The 25926-nt window shown below is 46.7% G+C and overlaps 1 protein-coding gene across 2 annotated transcripts in view; it reads left to right on the plus strand.

Moving 5' to 3' along the window:
• The window catches only part of MYO19 (myosin XIX), a 603741-nt gene that overhangs the window by 304061 nt on the left and 273754 nt on the right, over positions 1 to 25926 (plus strand). For both annotated transcript variants that reach the window (XM_086954910.1, XM_086954911.1), the window contains 2 exons: positions 15393 to 15466; positions 17737 to 17858. In XM_086954910.1, the coding sequence (XP_086811036.1) occupies positions 15393 to 15466; positions 17737 to 17858 (196 nt within the window). The remainder of the gene's footprint in view (positions 1 to 15392; positions 15467 to 17736; positions 17859 to 25926) is intronic.

Raw genomic sequence — 25926 nt, forward strand, 5'->3', positions numbered from 1 at the left:
CTTTCCAGGTGCGTTTTTCTTCGTTCTGCACGTAAGCGACGACGGATGTGCAGGATAATTTAAGGAGTAATTACTTGGTCGGCGTAGCTGCTCTACAGAGCGGCCATCTTGCCTTGCGTCCTCTAGCGCCCCAAATCAGATATATATATATCTATATATTCCTGTGCGAAACTCCTCCTATTCCCTGGAGAAAAGATTGAAGAAAAAAAATATATATATCTCGACACGGCTTCTGTTGGACCTCTTTCTCCCCCCAACTCCCAAAATCCAGGAATCAGGACGCCATCACACGAAGTAGAGTGAGCAGTGCAGTTTTTAATATTCTGCCATATTTACAAGCAAGTGCTCTCCCTGACGCGTTTCGCTCTGCACGCAGAGCTTGATCACATATATATATATATGTGCCTTTGATTGGTAGTCATGATTTACCAGTTACAGTTTATTCTTATTTTATATTGCACATCCTTGCTGCAATGTTAAAAACAGGATGTTGCAAACCCCCTTTTAATGTGCCTTCACATTGATGATCATTAGAGTTCAAATTCCTGTGCCAGCCCTCAGATTGCTTCTCTTATATTTTACTTACCTCATAACTAGTGGAAGGATTTTCAGGAGAGTAATGAAGTGTCTTCCTTTGTTGAATGAGAGGGCAAATAAATTGGTAACTAATTTGAGCTGTGAACGTTTTATTTTTGTTTTGGGTCAATTGATTTCACCACATGCCTGTATCAGTGGCTAAAGTCTCATGTTCACCTGAACTGTCTACAGACGTTCTTCAATATCCCCAGCACAGTCATAGGACCGCCCCAGCTCAGGCATTTGTGAACTTCAGGCTTCTGTGCTTCCACACAGTTTACCTTCCTTATCCTCCACCAACCTAAGTAGTTGACTAACAGTGTAAAGTTGATATTACACTGTGATCCAGCAATAACATTGTCTAAAGAAACAAATTGATTGAGGCTGAGGACCATCTCTTGCCCTGTGGAGACAGAATATTCAATGAAAGGCAAACCTGTGTGTTTAACAGTGGTGCCTATTTGCTGAAAACCCCAACTGCATCGCAAGGCAAAGAGAACTTAAAGTCCTATTTGTTTTCCTTAGCATTCGAAAAATCTTCATTAGCCAGACCTACAAAAATTACTATTGGATTCAGAGAGTATTTGATTCTTATTCCCTAATCATTATAACAAATCTGCATTAGAAAAGCACTTGGTTACATTATAACATTTTATAATGTATAACTTAAGTTTGGGAATAGTGAAAATCGTGGTACGAGGACTCCAATTAAGTCTTTTAAAATCCAAATGGATACTAAAGTCTGATTTGAAATTACTATTCTAAAAATGCAATTTTTAGAAAGTTGATCCTTTTATGCCTAAAGCCTCTAGTAGCCCTTTCAGAGATAATCCTTAGCTGTTGCCTGGCAGACTGTTGGGAGATGTGAATTGCTCTCAGGAATGGAAATAATAAGGCCTTAGCTGGGAATAGGTATGACTTTCTCCTGACAGAGTGGCCATCAACTATACAAGTTTCAAAGTAGGAGCCCGTCACAGGCTGATGTAACTCAGAGTGGCACCAATGCCAGTTGGGTGGGGGGAAAAATGTTGCGTAAGTTACAACTTTTTATACAAGGCATTCTTTCCCACCCACAGGTGAACCTGGTTCAATTCACCAATGATGAATTTGAAAGACAAGTTATTGTAGCCCCCAAAACATTACTCGATGTGTAATTGACATGGAAGTGTTGCTTTTGGGTTAATAGCAATCCCATAAAGGGATCAGGTGCTCCGTGGAAACAGCAACAACCTTATTTAGTTATTCACAGTATCTCACATACAGTACTAAGAAAAATTCACACTTTTAAGTTCAAAGTATTTATTACTACAGGATCAGCTTGTTTCTTAGCACATCTAATACAGTTACCCAGAATAATATAAAAACCAGCAGGAGGACACGTTATAAATATCTGAAACAAAATGAACATTTGCAGCCATGTTAAAATGTAATTTAAATTATTATCTAAAACCTAACACCCACTTCTATGCACTATACTATGAGAGCATGAAAGGCAAAGCAACTTGCAATCTAGAGTCTCTTAGGAAGAAGAAACACACTGAATACTTTGTTTATAGCAAAGGCTGTCTTTATCAGTGAAGGCATGAAGACAGCAAAAGGCAAAAACCCACTGTGGTAGCAGTCAGTCGATCTTCCTCCGGGACTTGGCTTTATCAGCTTCAGTCTTCAGGTTAGATGAATCATCTGCGAAGTCTGCTCGCAAGAGGTGAGACGGTCTGTGGCAGAATCTCGGCGATAATCTGGGCGAAGGACCTCTGCTGACAAGTGGTCAAGTTTCAGTCCTTATATTCTAAATATTATCAGAAAGTAGAATTTCTGACATAAGTTTCATAATGTCTAACATAGATCATCTACATCAAAGTATACTCCCCAGATTTTTCCGTACGAACATATAAGGCAAAAGGACGTCAATTCAGGCTACATTCTTTTGGTTATATTTCTGCATGTGTTCTTATTTGACCTTGACATAGTGAGGAAAAGACATTTGAACTTGATGAATGTTGCATTAGATATTGTATCTATTTCATTAATCAAAGAACTTGACACTATCACAGTTCCGAGAAAGATAGAATCTGGCGACATCTGCATTTAAATGCAGACATGACAATGATTCTGCATAAATCAGGGAATATCGGGACTTCCGTTGTCTAAGTTAAGGAGGATGGCGGCCTCTGTGAACTTAGATGAAGTCGGGGCCTATATAAGATGGAGTCGGACTTTAGGACTATACATCAAAACCTGTCCCAGAACCGGTTTTGAATTAGGAGTTCCTCATTTTCGTAGACACACCTCTGGGGTGTGTCCATATCTCTGACCCAGGGAAGGAAGATGCTGCCATCTTGTATTTGGGCAGAGAAGTGCACCGTAAGATTATTTAGTGTCAAACCTCCTGTAAGTGATTAAAGAGTGGTTAGGGTTTCCTGGCGGAATTGTACTCCTATTTGTTAGGGAGTTTCCCACACCCAGAAGCTGGTGCCAGGCATAAATATCACACCACTGGCTACCATCTTCAGAACACTGCTGAACCTGTGGAAAACAGAGGAAGGGACTGCACCTGCTGAACCAAATTCCTTGAACTCAGAAGAACTGAGCCTGCTGTTCTACATGTGGAGAGAAACCCCAACGGCCGGATATGCTCTAGCTTGAACCAAGGACATAAGAGTGGACTCCAAGCGCTAGTTGGTTAGCCTCCTTTTAAGCTCCAGGAACACAAATGTTGCAAGACGCTTGCAATAAAGAAAAACCCAGACACCCAGTTACGACTGGATTTAGCCATGACCCTGCTGGTGGCTTCTGGGAGATTGAGTCTTAACTCACCAAGTGGTGCCCAAAAGCTCCTGGACCCTTATCTGTTATTATAGTGTACTCTCTTCACCCCCTCAGGATTGCAAAAGTGGTCACTTTTTCCTAAAATAAACAGAAGCTACCATGGGAGAACCACTGTTACGTCGCTAGTTGGATTCAGCTTGCTGGGTTCCACTTCTGAAAGCAGCTTTTCTTCCTGAAAAGTGTCTAAGTTCCTGCAGGAATCTGACTCTTTATATAGTATACCAAAAAGACGTATGCTGTGTAAAGAGGCCTGGTATCCTTTATAAGTAGACAGGGGCTTGCTTTAGCAATTCCAATGTGCTCTCTTTGGGGGTAGTTAGGTTGAGCATCCTTGGGCTTATCAGAGAGAAGTGTTGGACATTTGTTACACACACAGTCATTCACTGATTCATACAATCAAACCACTGAGCTCCACAACATTTTAGAAAAATAGCACTTATTTTATATATATTTTTAATATCAAGAACTTTATAATTGGGTAAGTACTCTCTTTTAAGATATCACGGTCTTGGAAGTATACAGAAATACACTCATTGGGTAAGGTGTCATGGTTTTTCAGTATACAGAAGTACACTGGCACTTGTATCTTTTAAAGCTGTAATGCTATCCTATTGGAAAGAAACATATACTACATTCGGGCACTTAGCAGCTATTTATGGGACTGCCCTTGGGGATTTAAGGAAAGTATGAGGCAAGGTCCAAAGCAGCACCAACAGGTCACCTTGGCTCGCTCTGGGGCGTTCGGGTACAGAGGTGCAAGTTCGAGGCATGTGGGCTGCTGAATTCATATCTGTGCATAGATCGCCGCCTAGTGTTGGGTCCGGATGATTGCACATTGTTGTCCTGGAAGAGTCTTCGAAGTATCACGAGATAGGTGGCTCCTCCCCTGGACTACAGTGCGCATGGGCATCGACTCCATCCTCGGATTGTTTTTTTCCGCTATTGGGTTCGGATGTCTTTGGGTTCCCTCTTGTCGGAATTGATAAAAAACTTTCTTAAGACCAAAAGGTCTTTAGTCTAATCGTCGGTATAGTCTTGCGTTCGGTCTTAGTTTCCAGCTCGGTCCCGAGCCGGATTCCCTACACCCGCGTGCTTTCAACGCGGAAGGCTCAGTCGACGCTTCATACCCTATCGACAGTTCATCATGGACCGTAGTCCATTTAAACGATGTCCCGTCTGCAACTCGAAGTATCCCCACATCGACGTCCACCCGGTGTGCAACAAGTGTCTGTCGCTGTACCATGATGAAGCCAAGTGTATGGCTTGTTCTCGCTTCAGGTCCAAGAAGACGCTTAAGCTTCGTCGAGCTGCACGCCAGGAGGCCCAGCATGCTGCACCGGCACCTGTGGACATCTTCGATGCAGGGGATGTCGAGGAAGAATCGGCCAGGGACATCAGTGAGTCGAACCCCGCATCGGACGTCGACTACGACGCGGGTGCCGAAATGTTCGAAGCCGAAGAAGTCGTCGACGAGGTAGGAGACGACGACGGGGGCCTCGGGGCCATGGAGGATAGCTCGGACGAAGAGCTTCCTCAAACTGACACTGGGGCCGTGCCAATTCATTAGGCTCAGGTCGAGGGATCGCCATTAGGCCTTACCCAAGATCTTACAATGGGTTCTACGGCCCCGCCTTCGGGCTCGGCCACGGACATTGCTGCTGAGCCACACCCTGGCAAATCGAAACCGAAAGTGAAGCCTACGGTCTCGACACAAGAAACTGCGCAGGTGCCGTCCTCGAAACCGAAAGTGCGCATCGCTTTGGTCGGATCGAATGCCTCGGAGCCCTCGGCGCCGAAGAAGCAGAAGGGTGTTGTCGAGCCGAAGGCTCAAGTCAAGGGCGTCGAGACGAAGTCTGCCGCGCCAAAGACTAAAGTCAAGGTGGTCGAGCCGAGTGCATCGGCGCCGAAGACGGTCGACACCAGCAAAGGACTCGGCGACCCGAAGAAAGCTCTCGGTGACCTGAAGAAAGGACTGAGTGACCCGAAGGTTCTCGAGACTCCTCGTCAACAGGACAGGGCCAAGAGCGGCGCACCCCGAGAGTCTACTCCTGGTGATGCCTCGAAGGATTCCGTCGAACCGGCGCGCCCATCCACCGCTTTCACCAAAAAGGTGACGGACTCCCTACAGCGCATCAGGGACAAGACCTTATCGGTCGGACCGAAGGATCCTACGCCTCCAAAGCCGGTTGAGAAACCTCATAAGGCGTCCACGCACATTCTTTTTACGTTGCCGCAGAAGACGGTGCCCCCGAGAAGGTTTCCTCGGCGCAGAAGTCGTCGACGGTGGTCCCCAGCCCACAGCCTCGACGACCTGCAGTGGAGGAGCAACAAGAACACTTCATTGATGCCGAAACGGGCAGGCTTTCCCTCCACAAGCGGTAAATTGCCCCAGAACGTCCCATGGAGTCATACAAGATCCCTCTAAAGAAAAAGAAGGACTCTGCTTCCACTCCTGTCTCGGTGGAACCACTTTCTCCACATACTCATAATATTTCGCCCACTTACTCTGATGTGGACGCTGGGGAGGGCGATGATGAGGATGATTACAGCTATCATGTCTATACAGACCCTGAGGATACCAATGAACCCTGGGCCGCTGGTGCTGACCCAGGTGATCCTCATTCAGGACAAGACCCTCAACTATATTCTGCAAAGACGTCTCCTACAGAAGACTCTGCAGCTTTCAATGCCCTCATTGAACGGGCAGCTAACAATCACAACGTCCAGCTCCATGCTGACCCTGTTGATGTCGATTTCCTTTTTGATACCTTCTCAGTCTCAGAGAGAACTGTTAAGACTCTGCCTATGCTGAAAGGTGTCTTGAAACATGCTGGTGAGATCTTTAAAGAGCCTACCAGGGCGAAGGTGATAAACCCTAGGATCGAGAAGAAGTATAAGTCGGCGCCTACTGATCCTACCTACATCAAAGGACAGTTGCCTCTGGACTCCCTTGTCGTCTCGAATGCCCGGAAGAGGGCTAATTCTCAGACTACGGGTGATGCTCCTCCCCCAGACAAAGAATCTAAGGTCTTTGCGGCGTCAGGGAAGAGGGTAGCAGCACAGGCGGCCAACATCTGGCGCATTTCAAATACACAAGCGCTTCTGGCGAGGTATGACAGGGCACACTATGACACGCTGGAGACCCTGTTGCAGCACCTGCCTGATGAATACAAGGAGGCAGCTGAGATGCTTATTCAGGAAGGGAAGCTGATCTCTAATGCTTCAATTAAGTGCGCTCTGGACGCAGCTGACACCGCAGCCAGGGCTGTCAACACTAGTGTTATGCTGCGATGACATGCCTGGCTGAGAATCTCTGGATTTAAGCCTGAAATACCACCATCTTTAATCAAACGGTGAATCCAGATCACCTGTTTGGCCCGGAGGTTGACACCACCTTAGAAAAAATTAAAAAGGACACAAACTGCTAAATCCATGGGTGCCTTGCAGTCCCAGCAATTTCGGGGTGGGTCTTTTCGTCGCTTAAGCACTAGAGGCGTTTCCAGAGGCCAGCTCTCCCAAACCATGCAGTACTACAAAGGCAACACTCAGTCCACGTACACCAACAAAAGTCGAGGTGGATATCGTGGTAACAGCGCCAAGGGCAGAGGTCGTGGAAACAACAACTCCAGATCCTCTGCCACCAACAAACAGTGACGCGTTGTCACTGCCCCCCGACCACGCAACACCGGTCGGGGGGAGACTCCAGCAGTTCCTGCCAGTCTGGAGAACCATCACCAAAGACAGGTGGGTTAGAAAACGTATACAATACGGTTATTGTCTGGAGTTACTATCCACTCCACCCAACATACCCCCAAGACACCGTCCTATGTCTGCCGAGCATTTGCACTTATTGCAGCAGGAGGTCATCGTCATGCTGCAAAAAGGAGCAATAGAGCTCGTGCCTGTGCAGGAAAGAGGCACAGGGGTCTACTCCCTGTACTTCTTAATACCAAAGAAGGACGGGTCCCTCAGGCCCATCCTGGACCTCAGGCCCCTCAACCAGTACATCATGTCGGAGCACCTCCATATGCTGACCCTGCAGAATGTGCTCCCGTTGCTCAGTCAGGGGGATTTTCTCGCAACTTTAGACCTAAAGGATGCGTACTTTCACATTCCACTGCACCCATCACACAGGAAGTACCTCCGGTTCACCATACAAAACCAACACTACCAGTTCAAGGTTTTGCCTTTCGTAGTCACCACGGCACCCAGGGTGTTCACAAAGTGCCTAGCGACAGTGGCGGCGCACCTAAGGAGACAGAACATCCATGTCTACCCTTATCTGGACGACTGGCTCATCCAGGCGAAGTCAGCCCAGCAGTGTGCCGCCCACGTGCCCCACACCATTCACCTCCTTCACGATCTGGGATTCTCACTGAATTACCCAAAATCCCACCTCCAGCCCGCCCACATACGGCAGTATCTGGGTGCGACATTAAACACTCTGGCAGCCACAGCACAGCCGAATTCAGTGAGGGTCAGCAGCATTCAATCGCTGATACAGAAGTTCAGACCTCAACAGTCGCTTCCAGCAAGAGTGTTCATGCAGTTGATAGGCATGATGGCCTCCTGCATCTCCATAGTCCCGCACGCAAGACTACATATGCGTCCGCTTCAGGAGTGCTTAGCACGTCAGTGGACTCAGGCTCACGGACAGTTGAAAGACCTAGTGTTGGTGAGCGGTCGGGCATACAACTCTCTGCATTGGTGGAATCCACAAAACCTTTGCAAGGGACGACCGTTCCAAGAGCATGTGCCACAGATCATCCTGACTACGGACGCTTCTCTCCAGGGATGGGGAGCCCATGTACTCCATTACACTGTGCAGGGACTATGGACGCAACAGCAACGGAAGATGCACATCAATGTTCTAGAACTGATGGCAATCTTCATGGCACTAAAAGCTTTCAAAGTACATCTGTGCAACAAAGTCGTGTTGATCCGGACGGACAACATGACAGCCATGTACTACATTCAGAAGCAGGGAGGTACCCACTCTCCGCAGCGGTCTCATCTGGCTCAGAGCATGTGGAAGTGGGCCATTCAAAGGAACATCTTCCTCATGGCAGAACACCTCCCGGGCAAGGACAATCAGATGGCGGACCTGCTCAGCAGGTACAGCGACCAAATGCACGAGTGGGAGTTGCATCCATCAGTACTCCACCCGTACTTCCAAGAGTGGGGTCATCCAGAGATAGACCTGTTCGCCACAAGGGCGAACGCAAAATGCCAAAGCTTCGCCGCCAGGTTTCCACACCCACAGTTGCAGGGCAATGCGATATGGATGAACTGGTCAGGCAGATTTGCGTACGCTTTTCCCCCAGCACCTCTGATACCGCTGGTGGCACGCAAACTCAGGCAGCACTCTATGACTCTCATCCTGGTTGCTCCAACGTGGGCTCGCCAACCATGGTACACCACGTTTCTGGAACTGTCCGTGGTACCGCATCAGAGGCTACGCCTCACACCCAGCCTTCTGACGCAGAGCCATGGCGACATTCAGCATCCAGATCCGCAACAGCTCAGCATGGCGATCTGGCTCCTGAGGTCTTAGAGTTTGGCTACCTAAACTTGCCTCCGGATTGCATGTCCATCATCCGGGAGGTGAGAAAGCCCACCACTAGAGCATGCTATGCGGCGAAGTGGAAGCGGTTTGTCATTTACTGTGCAGGCCACAACATTGACCCGCTAGATGCATCTATTCAGAACATCATTTGTTATCTTTTCCATCTGTACAAATGTAATTTGGCCTATGCTTCCATTCGCATACATCTCTCTGCGATGGCTGCTTATCTTCAAAACAGGCAGCACCTCTCACTTTTCAAAGTGCCTGCTATTAAATCCTTTCTGGAAGGGCTCAAGCGGGTTATTCCTCCACGGACTCCGCCAGCTCCGGAGTGGAACCTCAATGTGGTCCTCACCAGGCTGATGGGTCCCCCCTTTGAACCACTGCATTCCTGCGAGATTCAATTCTTGACATGGAAAGTGGCTTTCCTTATAGCTGTGGTAAATAAAATAATTACCCTGTCGGAATTTCTATACATTAACAAGGATCATGCATATAATGAGAGGCAGAGTCCGTGGTGTCCGATTCAGAAGGGCTTTATTCAGTAACTCGAGCTAAGGGAGAATCGGGTTCCATCACCACTAGGGATCAGGAAGGATCGTCATCTGAACTTTATTCACAGAGTACATTATTTATACTTTAAAACATACATTAACTTGCATAGAGAGGGCGGAGCATGCGAAGGAGAGAGATAAGAGCACATGGGCGTGAAAAGGGCGTGTAAGAAGGCGTACACGTGGGCGTTCACTTGATGAGTCATAGGTGTGTCATAGGTGGGTGGATACATGGAGGGGGTCTGAATGGTCAGCTGGAACCTTTACCCTACTTGTTAATGTTAATGTTAACAATTTGTTGAAGCGCAAACAGCTGCCCCAGCAACGGAGCGTCCCGGCGCTGAACCTAAACAGTACCTGAGGGGAGGGGGAAAGTCACAGAAGATTTTAGATGATGGAGAAAAGGTGGGTTTTTAGTTCCTTTCGAAAGGTAGTCAGGTTAGTCAGGGTACGGATATGCAGAGGTAGGGAGTTCCAAAGTTTTGCCCCTAAAACCTTGAAAGAGCGGCCGCCCATTCTGCAGAGCTTGGTTCGAGGAACCGTCACCAGGTGCTGACCCAGCGAACGTAGAGTGCGCTGGGGGGTATAGGGTACTAGGAGCGGACGCAGGAGTTTGGGACCATCTGACTTAAGAATTTTGAATGCTGTAGTGAGAGTTTTGAATTGAATGCGGGATTCAATTGGCAGCCAGTGTAATTTCCTGATGGTGGCTCTGGCAGAGCATCTGCGCGGAAGGCCAACCACAGCCCTGGCGGCCGAATTCTGAATTCGTTGCAGGCGAGCTAGTTCTGCTTTATTCGCCCCTAAGAACAGGACGTTGGCATAGTCCAGCCGCGCAAGGATAATTGATTGAATGATGAGTTGGCGGGTTCTGGAGTCGAAGAAACCAAGTATTGGACTGAGACTTCTCAGTAAGCCCACACACGTAGCTGCTAATTTTTTTGTGTGGGATTGGTAGTTGAGTGAGGAGTCTAGCCAAACACCAAGGTTCTTCACCACATTTTTTGGCACGGGAGTGGGGCCAAGCAGAGAAGGCCACCAATGATCGCTCCAGTGACCGGGGTTTTTGCCGAGGAGGAGTACCTCAGTTTTCCCAGCGTTCATTTGAAGGCAGTTGCGTGTCATCCACTGCGCAACTGCCGCTAAGCCATCCCTGAATTTAGTGGCCGAGGTAGATGGACCCTCAGAAAGAGTGATGACCAGCTGTGTGTCGTCGGCGTACAACACCAGCGTTAGGTCCCACTCTTGTGCACACTTGTGTGCGCAACTTGGTCATGACGTGGAATTGACGTGTAACTGGGGGAAGCTGGGGGGAGCTGACTTTCGTGCTGGTAGGGAAGCCTTGAATGTCAGGACGACCTGCACTTTTGGTATTATCTAATATCTTGAGTTTGGAGGATGTATTATCTGAATTAAAGGTCGCTCGAGCAAAGGCTGCTCATCACTGAATGTTAATGTGTGCATATATTTCTTCGTGCATTGCGTGGGGCCATGGGCCTTCTATGGATGCGAGTTCTGTAAATCAATTGAATGGAGACAGAAAGGCTAGGCCCTATCTTCTGCAGGCAAATTATGTTTACCCTTTTTCATTAAGCAGGAATGTGTTTCTGTGGAGCAGAGCAGATAACTGTAAGCAAAATACTGTCTTGGCAGGCCGGGCTGGGCACCTCTCGGCTGAGCAGGAAGTATGTGAGAGGTCAGGGATACATAACTAAACTGCAGTTTTCAGAGTGTCAGGAGGCATGGAGCCTGAATTCGGGTCCTGGCTCGGCTGAGCCACAACACGTGCTTATTTCGACTTTTAAACGTGCACCATGTAAATACATGGGCAACATAGGCCTCAGTGTAGAATTAACGTTTCTTTCATGGAGGGCTTGGTAACTGACATGCTAACATTGGACGGAAATGCGGAGGCATTATAATACAAAATAAGAAGGGAGTTGCACGGTGACATGGTCATACATGGGGTACATGCAGGGGACACTCTGGCCACGTAAAATTTCTATTTCCTCATAGCAATTACATCGCTGCAACGCGTTAGTGGGCTCCAGGCACTAACTATACAAGAGCCATTTATTCAAATTCATTCCAACAGGGTGGTGCTTCGCACTAACCCTAAGTTCCTTCCTAAGGTAGTATCTCAATTCCATATTAACCAAACTATTGAATTACCTGTGTTCTTCTAAAATCCTGAGTCATTGGCGGAGAGAATGCTCCACACCCTTGACGTCAAAAGGGCCTTAATGTATTACATTGATAGGACCAAGGATTTTAGGAAAACTAAACAACTCTTTGTCGCCTTTGCGCCACAACACAAAGGTAACCCCATTTCCAAAGCTGGTATAGCTAGGTGGATAGTTAAATGTATTCAGATATGCTATCTGAAAGCCAAACGTACTCTCACCATTCCACCACGGGCCCACTCCACCAGAAAGTTGGGGCCTCCATGGCTTTCCTTGGAAATATCCCTTTGGAAGACATATGTAGAGCAGCCACATGATCTACCACACACACATTTACAAAGCATTATTGTGTTGATGTGCATTCCAAACAGCAGGCAGCTGTAGGGCAGGCTGTTCTAAAAACACTTTTCCAAACTGTTGCAGCTGGCACGGGCGACCGCCGCTAATGGAGGAACTGCTATGTATTCTATGCACAGATATGAATTCAGCAGCCCACATGCCTCGAACCGAAAATGCTACTTACCAGTATGCATCTGTTCTTGGCATGTAGGGCTGCTGACATTCATATCGCCCGCCCTCCTCCCCGGCGCCTGTAGCAGCTGCAGACTTCACACATACTTCTAGCATGGTCATCATTCACTTAGTTTCACTCCATCTTAGTCACAATGGCTAAAAACAATCTGAGGATGGAGTCGATGCCCATGCGCACTGTAGTCCAGGGGAGGAGCCACCTATCTTGTGATACTTCGAAGACTCTTCCAGGACAACAATGTGCAATCATCCGGACCCAACACTAGGCGGCGATCTATGCACAGATATGAATGTCAGCAGCCCTACATGCCAAGAACAGATGCATACTGGTAAGTAGCATATTCGTTAATCGCCTGGTGCCCCATTTAAATCAATGAGGAATGGTCCAATCACAAAGAAGCTGCAAGCAGGGACTGGGAGACCAGTCTGGACGAACCCAGAGTGGGGCTCAGTCCTTGAGATGCTCGGGCATGGAGGGACACTGCTTGTCCACTAGAACTCCGCCTGGTGGGCTCACCTGCAGTGGTGGTTTTTCCGACGGGGTCACACTACGGGAGGCACTCGCAGCTGTAGGGGCGGACTGCAAAAATAGGCTGCATGCGGGCACTGGTGGAGCAGTTTGGCCAAACCCAAAGGTGGGCTCAGCTCTTGAGGGTCTCGGGACCCCGTTGGCAAGTTGGTCCACTTCTCCCCGGCTGTGGGGCTCAGGTGCAGTGTTGTTTTTGGTGTTGAGTTTTCGCCGTCGAGCCTCTAGTGGTCCCTGTTTGCAGGCATTAGAGGCTGCAGCTGAGGCCGGCCCAGTGGAACCCAAGGGGTAGCTCAACTCTTTAGGGTCTCTACCTCCGGGGCAATGTCGGTTCTCGGCAACTCTGGCTGGGGAGTTTGTGTGCAGAGCTGTTTGCCCGGCAGGGTCACCCTGGCAGATGCTCTCGTGTCGGTCCTTTGGTACCTGGAAATGTGCAGGAAAGCATCTCCTATGCTCCAAGGGAGATGTTGCTGACAAGGTGAAGTTGTGGGTCACTCTTCAACAGCTTTTGGAGGTGACACCGCTTTCTGGACAGTCCAGGTCCGTGCAATTGTCGTTAGCAGCAGACAGGCTTGGCTCCAAGTCAGTTGTTGCTCCTCACTTCTCATCTTGTGAGCTCTTCTTTGTCCTTCTTTCTTCTTTAGGCAGACAAATCTGATTTTCTGGTGTCATGGGGCCACCTAAATACTCAATTTAGGGGCATTATGGGGAGTGAAGGTTAGTAGTCAATGGGCTACCTACCCCTGCGGTCACTACTCCCCCTAGATAACCACTTCCTGTGGGGAGTGGGCATCACCTTGTTCCAGAGTTCCGAATATCACCACAACCAAGATGGTGACATCTTAATTTTCGTGTTTATTTAGGTAGCCCATGCTAGGGGTGTGACTAGGCTGGAGGTGTAGTATGCCTCCTTGCTTAGTTAATTTCCCACCTGTCCTGGTACCAAATAGGCCTATGGACAGGTGGTGGCATCTCTCATGTCTGGGGGAAGCCAGGTTTGCATATCAGATGTGCGCACTTTGAAGCTCCTTGCCTTGACATCCTAATTTACTAGCCATCCTGCTGGAGGAGGTGTAAACACCTCCTGCCAGTGAAGGCATTGTTTATGACCTCAGAGTGGGACTCTCATCTCCTAGGGGGTTGGAAACTCATCTGTGGTGGCAGGCTGGTCAGGACCAGTCAGCCAGCACACTAGCGGACTAGTAGGTTTCAGGGGGTACCTCTAAAGTACCCTCTGGAGTGGGTATTAAGAAATCGTGCACTAGAATCAGTGTGAGTTTATTAATACAAGATGTTTGATACCATAGGTTTTTTGCAAGCCATTATGTTGCTGTAAAACTCGTTTTGACCAGTGTCCAGTACATACCCTAGGATGGTTTCTCTGTTCACTTGTAATATCCAACAATGGAACTAGACATTAAAGGGGATATCAGCTCATGCAGCTATTTCCTCACATGTGGTATAATTCACCCTGCTTTCAGTCTCCAAGGCTACTGTAGGTTGCATGTATATCCCATGCAATGTATTTGGCATTTCACACAGGAGTGCACCATGGCCTGTTTTCAAACATGGTTTGTACCAGGTCATGCAGCCTGCAATAACAGTCTGTGTGGAATTTGTGTTGGTCCCTTAGGGTAGCATAAGATATGCTGCAGCCCTTAGGGACCCTCTTTAGTGCTCATGCCCTAGGTACCAAGGGTACTATTTACTAGGGACTTAACAGGGGTCCTAAAGTCCTTGGCCAATTGTAAACACATCAGACATCACCTTGTTGTAAGGAAAGACCACTGGCACTGAGGTCTGGTTAGTAAGCCTGTGCACTGTCAGTCAAAACTCAGCATCTAGCAGCTAATAAAGTGGCAAAAAGTGGGAGGACAACTGCAGCAAAGACCCAGTTTCCTACAGTCCCAATATGGAGGGCTTCACCAGGGCCAGTGCGGAGTAGCACCCTGCTGTCGTCGAACCCTCTGTCTGGTCAAACTGGCAGCCCTCCCCAACTGAAGAGAAAATACCTCCAGAAAATAAGACCAAGTCAGAAGGTACATTTTTCACAGGCACAAACCTTGTCCCTGTCGCCGACCCGCACTCCATCGCTGTCACCCTTAAATTTTGAATTTGACCCAGTCTAGCTCGACCAGATACCCATCGTTGGCATTTTTTGCATTTTGGCACCGGAAAACTCAAACTCCTAATGGTGTTATCTGCGGTTCCCCTGATTGTCATTTTGGTGTGCATCTGTTTGTTAAAATGTATCCTATTTTTATAAATTGGAGTGTTTTTTTTTTTCTTGTGTTCTGTTTTCAACTGATTAACTGTTGTGGTACAAATAAATGCTTGACACTTTTATCCTATCAATTAAACCTGTGACACAATTACCGAGTACTGAGCTAAGGTGTAAATTATAGTAACCTAACTGAATCATATACAGAATAGTGACATTATTAATTGATGAGGTATCCCAACTAATAATCCACGTCCTCACTCTATACAAATAATCAAATTAAATGCTACTTAACTGCTGATAGACCATTTGAACTGCGACCCATTCATGCTCTCAAAATGCATTAATGCACGAGTTACCAACTAGCCATCCTCTTATAACTAACGGAGACATCTTTTTCCCGCAGATTATTTGACTGGTTGGTTACAATGATCAATGGAAGTATATGTGCTGACTCTATCAAGTGGACCAATTTTATAGGTATGCTCTTGGAAAAACTGAATGCGTTTTGTTTTCTTTGTTTTTTATCTAGGTTCTCATTTGGACACCCCTTGTAGCTGCATTACCAGAAAGACCACACATTTTTCATAACCAATTTGAATCAGCAACATCACGTTTAAAAAAGAAAAAACATTTTGTGTGCCTGATGCAGTGCTTATTGGAGTGTTAGATGAGCAGAAACTTAAACACTCATCGTTCACCTTAGCCAGTACAATATCTATTATTATGTGCATTGTAAAAGCACATATGTAAAACCACTTTTTAAATGATTATTAGTCAGTAGTGTGTCTTAAATGGAGCACAAAAACTGCTCCTTTTACAATTCTAGATGGCATTCTTAGCAGAACAAAAGGCAGCGGTGGCAAAAAGCAAAGTCTCTCTCTATCTCTATCTCTCTCTCTCTCTCTCTCTCTCTCTCTCTCTCTCTCTCTCTCTCTCTCTCTCTCTCTCTCTCTCTCTCTCTCTCTCTCTCTCTCTGTCTCTCTCTCTCTCTGTCTCTGTCTCTCTCTCTCTCTCTCTCTCTCCTCTTCTCCCCCCTCCCTCTCTCCCTCCCTTCTTCGAAGCTTGGGCGGTAGGTAACACTTGTCACGTGGTCATGCCATCTTCAGTATGTAATACTACAGATTATGAAACTTTTATCAGCATCCTACCCACTAGAATGGGAATCTTTCCTAGGTGGAGATCTGCGCCAAGATGGTAGGGATCTCTGCACACGCTGGTACGTGTTATAATAGCAACTGTAGGAGGGACAAGAAGGAGTGCCAGGAAATGGGTAATAGTTAAAAAAAAGCTGAGGGGTTTAGGGAAGGGCATGTTAATACGGACACACATCAACAAAAGAGATGTTAATACTGACACACATCAACAAAAGAGAATGCTATTAACAAACTACACTTCTAAAGTTACTACAGTCCTAAAAAGGTCAAAACTGGTTTTAATTTAGTTTAGCCCAGTCGTGGAGTAAGTTGAACACCACACATAGCTGCTCACAGGTACTGTAACACACTCCTGTGGAAAGCTAGTTTGGTTGGGAAATAAAATAGCACCACGTAGGAGCTCATGTTAAAATTAATTATTTCGACATTTACTCCATCTTATTGAGTGAAAAAAGCAAAGGTTAAGATGACGTTATTGGGGTAGGATTATAATTATCATATTTACTGACGTTACATTTAGGGAGATTACAACAGTATGGTTATATCTTTACATTGGAAAAAAGCCTTAGCCATTCACTGAAAAATCCAAAGTTAAAGTGACATTATAGTTAGGTTAAATTTCACTAACAACATAACATTTTAAACAAACAAAATCAAACACTGAAATCCACCAGTTATAGTTAACTGAAGTAACTATATTTTGCACCATGAAGGAACTGTAACTTGCACTCTCACCAGGCACAAATGTAATTTCAAGTATTAACAGTGATGCTATCAATGCTGTCATTCTACGTGTTATTAGTGATGTAATAAGTGTGGGTATAACAAGGGCGTGAGTTATTGTTACTTCATGGTACAAATAATAGTTACTTAAATCAACTATGACTGGTGAATTTCAGTATTTTTTTTTTTAACTACATTTTATTGTGTAAGTGACATTTTCACTTAAATCAAACCTTGCTTTATCCACTGGTTTTTCCAGTGAATTTCTAAATTCTTTTTTTTTAATGTAAGCTATTATGACCATACCCAACTATACTGTTTTTTTCAGTAAACTTCTAGGGTTTGTTTTAGGTAAAATAATAGATTACCATACCTTACTAGAACAACCCCACAACGCACCATCGGCCATGCAAGGGCTCACCCCTGAGGTTGGGCGCAGGGCCTGCAGCCAGGCCCTGTACCCAACCAAACCCAAGGAATCTCCTGTCAAGCTCTTAGGACTTGGACCAACTTTACCCAAATATCTCAGGTGCAATTTGAACATACAAGCCTTATGCAAAGCTCTAAAAACCCACACATTTAAGCTTTAACTGCAACCAGAGGACTAATAGCCTCCTCTTTGCAAATACTATACCTTTTATTTGTTTTAGCATTCTTAGTTTTTTGCCTTATTTTGCATAATCATAATTATACCTATGGATTGTGCCACTCTGTTGCAACTAGTTCTCTGTAGCCTGTTTAATGTAATGCACTCCACTTCTTATAGGGTAAGGTCTTTGCCTTGTACTTCCATAATAAATTAATGCAATTGAACGTTAACACATCAAGGGAGCATGTTAAGTTTATATCTGACTGTGCGCATTTTTGCAGGTCTGCTGGATGTATACGGGTTTGAATCCTTCCCTGAAAATAGCTTGGAGCAACTGTGCATCAACTATGCCAATGAGAAATTGCAGCAGCACTTTGTATCGCATTATCTGAAATCCCAACAGGTACCTCTGCTGCAACGTTTACTGATTACATGCAATGCTGCTTACTCAGGTCATGCTGTTGGTCCCATAACTGGTCACCTTTTAAAGGTTTGATTCTATTATAAATATAAGTCTGAGGCATATGAGCTGCAGAATACATACTTGTGCATAGATCGACATCTGTTGTTGGGCTCGTTGTTTGTTGTTGTCCTGGAAGAAGTTTTAGTAGTCACGAGATAGGTGACTCTTCCCTTGGACGATACTGCACATGGGCATCGACTCCATCCTCAGATTGTTTTTTTTTTCCGCCATCGAGTTTGGATGTGACTTGCTGCGCTACGGTTCGGTACTGTGTTTTCCAACCTTTCGACGCGCAACCCATCACTGCTCTACAGTATTGTTTAGTTTGCGTGCCCTTCGACGCGCTAACTCCCAAATCCTCGATTCCAGTCGTTGACGCGGCCTACTGGGCCTATCTGCACCATTCGGGCCTACGGCTAATGGAAATGACTCCATTTAAAAAATAAGTGCCCCCAGTGTGGAGATACATTTCCACACAGTGACCACCACAAGGTCTGCAACCTTTGCCTCTCGCCCGAACACTAGGAAACGGATTGCCAAGCCTGCGCCTCGTTTCAATCTAAAAAGACTATCCGTGATCGCGGGGCTCGTTGCACGTTATTGCTCAACAGGCTGCACCGGTGCCAGCCAACGTTTTCAATGAAGGCCGACGTTCCAGAGGCACAGGATTTAGAGGAGCTGGACATCGCAACCGAAGCTGATGACTCCGACGACCACATCACTCCAGGTCAATGAGTAAGTACAAATGCCCTCCCTGCCTCACCCGAAAAACAGAAGGCTCCGGTCAAAAACTTTGCCTGAAGGCCTTAGTCGAGACCGAGGTAAAACCTCAGAAGCCCTGCCTCCGGGCCCGGCTCCGAAGACAAAGGAAAAGCCTTCCAGCAGCTAGGTACCGAGCAAGCTGCATATCAGTACACATAAAACACCTTTGGTACAGAAATCGGGGATACACCCTATTCCCGTTACGTCCAAAAAGGCTTCGGTATCGAACCCTTTGGCACGGAAAGACCATAAAGCCTCGGAACCGAACAAACACCGAAAGCCTTCGGATTTGAAGAAAGTGTCCAACTCTTCACCGACTAAGAAGCCAAAAGAGCACAAGACTCCTCCTACGGCTCTAGAGACTAAATCCAAATCACGTTCGGAACCGAAGGGGGGACAACAAGCAGGAAGAACTGTTTCGACCAGATCCTGTCGATCCAAAACAAAAGACATTACATGTGGATCCTAAAACAGGCCATATTGTCAGTGTTCTATCAAACAAGAGGAAATCTGATACCTCACACTCTCCTGAGGTACCTGTGAAAAAGAGAGACCTTGCAACTTCACCCCTAAGACCCGCTTCTCCTAATATTCCTACCAAGCCTTTGTCTCCTATAAACTCTCCTATACAGTCTCCTAGACTCTCCATACTTGCCCTTACCACCACAGGATGAGGATGATTTAGCGGATAGGGGTGGACATGTAAAGGATTCCTTAGATGACCCTGATGATGAGGACACTACTCCACCACAGGATACATGGGACAATTGCAATAATCTCACAGATCCTCCAGACCTTCCTGATCCAGATGCATACCTATCTAAGCCATCCCCCCAGATGACAATATAGGGTTTAGTCAGCTCATTAATAGGGCTGCGCAATACCATGGCATTGAACTACATTCAGACCCCATGGAGGAAGACTTCCTACTGGACACATTTGCTCAGTCACAAAAAACAATACATACATTACCCATGCTTAAAGGTGTCATTAAACATGCACCAGACATATTTAAGGACCCTGTTAGGACCAGGATTCTTAATCCTCGAATTGATAAAAGTATAAGCCGGCACCTAACGACCCCGTCTACATTAAAGAACAACTCCCTTTACATTCTTTAGTGGTCTCCAATGCCATGCTAATTCCCAAACCTCTGGTGATGCTGCACCCACAGACAAACAGTCTAAACTGCTGGATGCATCAGGTAAACGAGTTGCCTCCCAAGCAGCCAATCACTGGAGAATTGCTAATGCACAAGCACTGTTTGCCAGATACGACCGAGCTCACTACGATGAGCTAGAAGATCTTATTCAACATCTACCTGACAGAGACAAAGCTAAAGCCAACGATTTGTGTCCAAGAGGGCAAGTTATTTACAAATACATCCATTAAATGTGCCCTCGATGCAGCAGACACTGCATCTAGATCTATTAGCACCAGTGTCTTACTTCGTAGACATGCATGGTTGCACATTTCTGGTTTTAAACAGGAAGTGCAAACAATTATCTTGAATCAGCGGTTCGATCAAGAACACCTCTTTGGCCCAGCTGTGGACACAGCTCTAGAAAAAATGAAAAAAGACACAGACACTGCAAAATCTATGGGAGCATTACAATGTCAGACACCACGAGGTTCCTTTTGTCGTTCCTTTTATAGGGGCGGAACCAAAAACATTAGCACAGACACTACCTCCTCCTCCTCCTACTAGAGTCCCACACAAAAATCCTACAACAATGGAAATTTTAGGGGAGGGTAAAGTGGAAACAATACCACGGGAGAGGTCGAGGTAACAACAACCGAACCTCCCCTTCTATCAATAAATGCCTTCCCCCGCTCCTTCCAGACCATTCCACTTCGGTCAGAGTAAGACTATCCCAGTTCCTACCGGTCTGGAACTCCATCACTTTAGACAGGTGGGTAAGACAAATTATCCAGTATTGTTACTGATTGGAACTTACCACAATTCACCCAACCATACTGCCCAAACAACGTCCAATGTCCACGGAACATCTAACGCTTCTCAAACAGGAAGTTCTCTCACGTCTTCAAAAGCATGCAATAGAACTAGTTCCTCTCCAGCATCAAGGCACAGGGGTTTACTCCATTTACTTTCTCATCCCAAAAAAGAAGACGGTACTCTCAGACCTCTCAATATCTACATACAATCAGATTATTTTCACATGATCACTCTTCAACAGGTCCTCCTACTGCTCCAACAAGGTGACTTCCTTACCACTCTAGATCTCAAGGACGCCTACTTCCATATTCCTAAGCACCCTGCTCACAGGAAATATCTAAGGTTTGTAGTGGACGGTCAGCACTATCAATTCGGAGTAACCACCGCACCCAGAGTCTTCACAAAGTGTCTGGCGGTTGAAGCCGCCCACTTGCACAGATAACAAATTCATGTGTTTGCATACCCCAATCCAGTCAGGATAGCCAGTATGCAAACCCTCATAACAAAATTTCAGCCACAATACTCCTTACCAGCTCGAGTGTTTATGCAACTCATAGGACTGATGGCCTCTTGCAGTTTCATAGTACCTCATGCAAGACTTCAGATGCGCCCTTTACAAGAATGCTTAGCACCTCAGTGGAACCAGGCTCAAGGTCAAGTTTCAGATCTGGTGTTGGTGGACAGCCGCACACATCACTCTTTGCAGTGGTAGAACACACAAAACCTTTCCAAAGGGCGGCCTGTCCTAGAACAGTGGATATATCACTCACCGGCTGGGGAGCCAATCTCCTAAACCGTACAATTCAGGACGGGTGGCCCCCTCAACAAAAACTGCTCCACATCAATCACCTCGAATTACTGGCAATCTTTCTAGCGTTAAAATCATTCCAAACACATCTCGTCAACAAAACTGTCCTTGTCTGCACAGACAATATGACCAATGTATTATATACCAAAACAAGGAGGAACACATTCCTTACAGCTTTCTCAACTAGCACAAAATATATATATAGAGATGGACCATTCCCCAAAGGATATACCTTCTAGCAGAACATCTTCCAGGGGTACACAATCAGATTGCGGATCTGCTCAGTCGTCAGACACAGCAGATACACGAATGGGAACTTCATCCTCAAGTTCTTCATCCATTTTTTCAGTTGTGAGGCCACCCAGACATGGATCTGTTCGCCACACACTCAAACGCAAAATGACCAACCTCCGCCGCCAGGTATCCACACCCATTGTCCAAGGGCAATGCGATATGGATGAACTTGTCAGGCAAGTTTGCGTATGCTTTACTCCCGCTCATCCAATTAGTAGTGTGCAAGTTCAAACAACATTCTCTCAAAATGATCCTAGTTGCTCCAACATGGGCCCGACAACCATGGTTCACAACACTCCTGGAACTTTCAGTAGTTTCACACCAAAACTACAGCTCCTCCCCAAAAGCTTCTCACACAGAACTATGGAGAGATATGACATCCAGACCCAGCTCAACTGAACCTGGCAATCTGAAGTCCTAGAATTCGGTTACCTCAACCTCCCACCGGATTGTATGAACATTCTTAAGGAAGCTAGACTCCCTACTACTAGAGTTTACTATGCAGCCAAATGGAAAAGATTTGTAATTTATTGCAATAACAACAAAATTGACCCACTAAATGCTAACATTTCAAACATTATTAGCTATTTACTGCATCTACAAAGATGTAATCTAGCGTACACATCCATAAGACTTCATCTTGCTGCCTTGCCGCTTACCTACAAAACAGACAACATTTGTCATTGTTTAGGGTACCTGCTATGAAAGCATTCATGGAAAGCCTTAAAGGGATAATTCCACCCCCAATCCCACCCTTTCCAGTGTGGAATTTAAACATTGTCCTTACTAGGCTCATGGGTCCCCAATTTGAACCTCTACACAAATGCGAATTTCAGTTCCTTACATGGAATATAGCTTTCCTAGCCGCAATCACCTTTCTCAGAAGAGTAAGTGAGATACAGGCTTTAACCATACAAGAACCTTTCTTACAAATACATCATAACAAGGTGGTTCTTAGAACAAATCCAAAATTCCTTCCCAAGGTAATTTCTGCTTTCCATTTTAATCAATTTATGTAATCTATGCAATCTATTCCCAAAACCAGATTCTGTAGCAGAAAAAGCTCTTCACACACTAGATGTCAAAAGAGCTATACTTTATTACATTGACAGAACTAAACCCTTTAGAAAAACAAACTAACTGTTTGTAGCTTTGTTGCCACCTCATAAAGGAAACCCTCCTCTCCAAAGCTGAAATTGCCAGGTGGATAGTCAAATGTATTCAAATATGCTACCAGGAGGCACATTAACAATTCCCTCTAGTGTGCACTCAACACGCAAACTAGGGGCTTCCATGGCATTCTTAGGGAACATTCTTTTAGATGACATTTGTAAGGCAGCAAAATGGTCTACACCACACACCTTCACCAAACTCTACTGTGTAGATGTGCAGGCAAAACAGGCTTATGTGGCCAGGCTGTTCTTAAAACATTTTTCTCAGACCACTGCAACAGATACAGGTGACCACCGCTAGGGGAGGACACTGCTATACAGTCTATTCACAAGTATGTATTCGGCAGCTCATATGCCTCGAATGGAAAATGTTACTTACCAGTATGCATCTGTTCTTGGCATGTAGAGCTGCAGAATGACATAAGCCCACCCACCTTCCCGGTGCCTCTATCTGTTCCAGTGCTATCTTACTTAGATACATTACACATGGACATCTTTTATGTTTCTTACAAACAGCATCATTTCCCTTGATGGCGAAAAACAATCTGAGGATGGAGTGGATGCCCATGCGCAGTATCGTCCAAGGGAGGAGAACCTATCTCGTGACTACAAAGACTTCTTCCAAGACAACAACAAACTGTAAACATCCGAGCCCAAGACCAGATGGAGATCTATGCACAAGTATGTCATTCTGCAGCTCTACATGCCAAGAACAGATGCATACTGGTAAGTAGCATTTTCCTTATATGGTTAACTTTTCTAAGGACCATAACACTAACCTTTTGTTTCATAAAGCTGTCTTTCCATTAAATCTTGTGTGGGGCATTCAGTATCTTTCAAAAGGAGAGCAGGTTTATTATATAACTAGACAAGTGAGTGGGGCATTATATGAAATGCAGCATATATTTATGTTCTGTAGAAGGAATGGGCATGATTTGTTCATTTTAACTTTGCATCAAGTGGTTATGTTCTCCAGTGCTCGATGTTTGAGATTCACATGACCTCTCTGAGCCCCGAAGTGCTCACATCCGCAAGCTTTACTTCTAGAGGTTAGTGCAGGAATCGTCTGGTCCTTGAAGTCACACGCATTGCAGAACGAACTCCTCGCGTTTGAAGTCGGGAGCGCCGGTGTCGGCAGGCGTTGGGGCTGCTGTGCGAAGTACAGCAGTGAGGCGTGCGGTTCTCTCAGCTTGCAGTGCAGGCATAGGCTCTGTGACGGTCGTCCAGCGGCATCGATGAGACCAGGGCTGTGGTGCGAAGTGAGGTGGTGCTCGTCGTGGTGCTAGAAGGTCTCAGTGCAAGCAGCGGCGGTGTCGTTGAAGCGCTGTTGTCAGCTGACGAACTGGAGTCAATGGCACCAGCATCAGTAGGGAAAGGCTGAGGTGTGGGATAAGGAGGGTGTAGGTGGCGTTGGGTTGCTTTTTCTTCTACTGTAGCAAAAAACACCGTCCCCTGTGCTGGTGACCGAAGAACTTGAAGTCTTTGCTGTTCCTGATACTTCTTGAACAGGGGCAAGCTCTACCTCAAGCCCTTGGAGAAACTCAATAATGAAGTTGCAGAAAGTTCAGTTGAGTCCTTTCACTGCCCAAGACGGAAGCCGCCACTGCAGGCCAACACAGCAAAGGAATCCGCAAAGTGGTAGTTCCTCCTCACAGCTTCTCCAGCTCTTCTTCTTGGCCTGTCTTTTTTGGTCCAAAAGAGTTATAAAGTTCTGGGCCCAAGATGGTGGCAAGTTTTAGCCTCGTTTAATTACCCACCGCTGGTGCCATCCGACCGTCCACGGAGGCTGTGTGGCTCCGTCACCCTGTCCTGCATTGGCAGACCGAGTCTCCCCAGCTGAAGCCTTCTTTCTGTGGACCTCTGCGATGGTGTGAGGCAGCTGCCTATTGAGCCTGCGGGTGTTCGTGGCTCTTCCGGAGGTCCCGTGGCTGATGTCGTGGCCTGGAGGTGCTGCGCTGCAGTGGCGACTGAGGACGCGGCCAAGTGAGGTGTCCAACTGTAAGCTGCCCGATTGAGGTGAGGTGCGACACGGCCCGCAATGCCGTCGTCGTGAAACAACTAAGCCGGCGCCATTTTGAGACTCATGTAGTTTGAGAAGGCTGGTCTTGCTTTCCTCCACGAAGCGGAGCGCTGTGTTGATCCCTGTTGACCCGGGAACAGCTGACACGCCAAGCTCCGGTCTGGATCGCCTGTGAGACAGGATTGTGCGGTAAGCAGGCCTTTAGTGTGCATAGAGTGCCTGGGTGGCAGTGTGAGGAAGAGGCTCCCCCTCCCCCAGCTGAGATTCCAAGTGCACTGGAGTATGGCGATTTGTCCTATCCTAGGGCCTGGGAGCAACAGGTTCTGTAGGCATACTGTCCCGTGGCACAGTGCATACTGCAGGGATCACTGCCTTTGTGCTTCCTTGGGCTCCTGAAGCTGCTGCAGTGGTTGCGAGGGACAGGAGTCTACTGGTTGGCGCGAGCGCTGGGCGGCTGCCTGGTAAAGAACGCTCCCTGTTGACAGTCCCAGCGGAGTGCGGCAGAGTAGGGGGCACACGAGAGTAAGGCCGGGTCTGAGGCGGGCCTGGTCAGTCCGCTGATGGGCGGACGGCGCGCGCCTGGACCGTGGTCCCAGTGGACACTGCAGCCTGAAGCACTGCATAAAACATGCCCTGTTCCCGAATGTCTAGACGACGGCTGGCTCCCGGACGGAGAGCAGAGTAGTTGGTGAGTGGTCATGGAGGCTGCATTTGCCCTAGTGCACCTAATAGTTGAGGAAGTGGGCCTGAGGTGAAACCTTGCAGTCTCACCTCAGGCCCACAATTATCCTCGTTCTGGGAGCTCGGGCTGCAGCTATAGATCTCCTACGGTGCTGTTTTTCTAAAGTAAACTGCCCCGCTCCATCGTGAAAATATCTGGCTTCTATAATAGCTCATCTGGCCTGTACACTACAGTGGATTTTATCTTTAAGTCCACATTTCGCCATATCAGGACCTAAACGTTGGGGGCATTTTAAACATAGAATCTGGATATA

Source organism: Lissotriton vulgaris, chromosome 2_1 (assembly GCF_964263255.1).
Source record: "Lissotriton vulgaris chromosome 2_1, aLisVul1.2, whole genome shotgun sequence".
NCBI lineage: Eukaryota > Metazoa > Chordata > Amphibia > Caudata > Salamandridae > Lissotriton > Lissotriton vulgaris.